Raw genomic sequence first — 1986 nt, forward strand, 5'->3', positions numbered from 1 at the left:
GTCCAAGTAATCTGAACAAGCAGTGCTTGCTACCACTTTGAATATTCCTCTGCATTTAGGTCTTCCACACATGAAAGGAGTGCAGCCTTCTTCCAGCTGTCCTCCTTCAAGTGCAAATGTCTCCAATGACAGCAGTGTAAGGGACCCCCCCATAGCAAGCTGCAGCAGCATGTGATCAAGCTGATGCAGGGCACAGTCTTTGTCCTAAGGAGCCTTATCTGAGTTGCTCTCTTGCAAATTGTTTTTAGGTGGAGATATCATCTGCTGCACCTGGATAAGTGGGGTTGAAGCCTCTTAAATGCTGATGAGGAGGATTAGCTGGAGTGAGCAGAATGGGGAGAGTGAGGGCTGTGATGGTTCTGCCTTCCTTGTGGTGCTATGAGGATGCTTACTCTAGGTCCTTTGCTCGATCTGTGCTGGGGTTCCTAGGCTTCATATTCTGGGGTACTGCTGTAGCTCTGATGCTTGGTGGAGTTTCAGTGATCCTGATGTTCAAGAACTACAGATATTTATTTCAGGAGCCTTATTTGTCTCTCCCTGGTTGGTTGGCTCTTGTAACTGCACTTGCATTGCTACCTACTGGAGTTTTGGCTGCCTCTATTTCTGTTAAGTGTTCCCGCAATCAGCAAGGGACTTTTATGTACTTGCTGCTGCTCCTTCTTTGCTTAGAAATGTCTTCAGCTGCTCTGGCACGTTCCTACTGTGTTAGGACAGCTGCTCAGCTGGAAAGTGCTATCAGTTACCTTGTTCACCAGCACAACTGGACATGCTCTCAGGATCCTGGAAACAGTGCTGTGGATGTGATACAGAGGAAGCTGCACTGTTGTGGGGTCCACAACTACACGGACTGGCTAAAGGCATCATCTTTGTGTCATCCAACTTGTGTCCCTGAAAGCTGCTGTAAGGAGAATCATTCTCTCTGCACGGGAGACTTAGGCCATGTGGAGCAGCTCTCTGAGGAAGGCTGTCTAAAGAAGCTGAAAGACCAGTTGTGTTTTTCCATGCTGTACATTTTTTGGTCTTGTACTGTGCTCAGCATCCTGGAACTCTTGGCTGCTGTCAGCAATGGCATCCTCATGAGACGTCAGCCATTACGTGAACTTCATATTCTGGACTCATATATCTTCTCACAGGACTATAGGTACTAGCTGCTTTGCTGGACCTGCTACATGTTTCCTTGGCTTTTTACTACTTTGTTGTTGCATTGGAACAAAATTTAAAAAAAATTGCATAAATAATAATAATCATGAATCAAACTAGTTGATCACTGCTGGATTTTTTTTTTCTTTAGTGTCATGATCTTAGATCAGTTTTCCCACAGGTTTTTTTTCAATAAGCATTCTTTATGTGAAAATCTTCTGGGGACAAGTCTTCAGTGTGTGCAGACACAAAACCACTGTATGTGAGTGCAGGGGAAGCAGTAAGAAAAGGTGTATCTGGCTCAGGGCAACTTGTTGTGAGGTCATGAGCTTTTGGAGTGCATCTTAACGGTACTAGAATCTTGGAGAGCAATTAATGTGCAGATTCTTCTACTTCCAAACTTGTGTTGGAAGCTTTGGTTTTTCTATAAGAAGTTCTTTGGATAAAGTTTAATATTTATTTTTCTTGCTAAAATGCTGGTTTAAGTAACTTATTCTTCAATGAAAATCCATGTCAGTTTTTGAAGTGGCGTGAGGGTACAATCTAAATAGGTTTGACAGCAACAGAGTAAGTAATATGATGATGAGCAGCAGGAGGCAAAGCAGTCTTGGGAGTTGCATAGGAAGAATTCCCAAATAATAGAGCAAGGAAGTCTGTCTGTATTTATTCATTTATTTCATGATAGAGCAAGGAAGGAGTCAATTATTTTTTGCCAAAAAAGTAATGTGGGGCCATGTGTGTGCTTGAATTATGCTAGAAATACACTGCTTTTTCTTAAGATATGTCTGCCCTTCTTACTAAATCCACTTATTACCACTTATTAGTTTTCTGTCAGTCTCCCTCCAG

At 42.7% G+C, this 1986-nt stretch overlaps 1 protein-coding gene across 1 annotated transcript; it reads left to right on the forward strand.

The window, feature by feature from the left end:
• The first annotated feature begins 332 nt into the window (after positions 1–332).
• On the forward strand, positions 333–1148 carry LOC118699675 (tetraspanin-3-like). The gene has a single exon (XM_036403772.2). It carries the CDS (start codon positions 333–335, stop codon positions 1146–1148), a length of 816 nt encoding a protein of 271 aa, XP_036259665.2.
• Positions 1149–1986: the final 838 nt, after the last annotated feature.

The sequence above is a fragment of the Molothrus ater genome, chromosome Z (genome assembly GCF_012460135.2).
Source record: "Molothrus ater isolate BHLD 08-10-18 breed brown headed cowbird chromosome Z, BPBGC_Mater_1.1, whole genome shotgun sequence".
NCBI lineage: Eukaryota > Metazoa > Chordata > Aves > Passeriformes > Icteridae > Molothrus > Molothrus ater.

What these genes read in the sequence shown, in the direction of transcription:
- LOC118699675 (XM_036403772.2), top strand. Translation starts at nt 333, where the DNA reads ATGGGGAGAGTGAGGGCTGTGATGGTTCTGCCTTCCTTGTGGTGCTAT.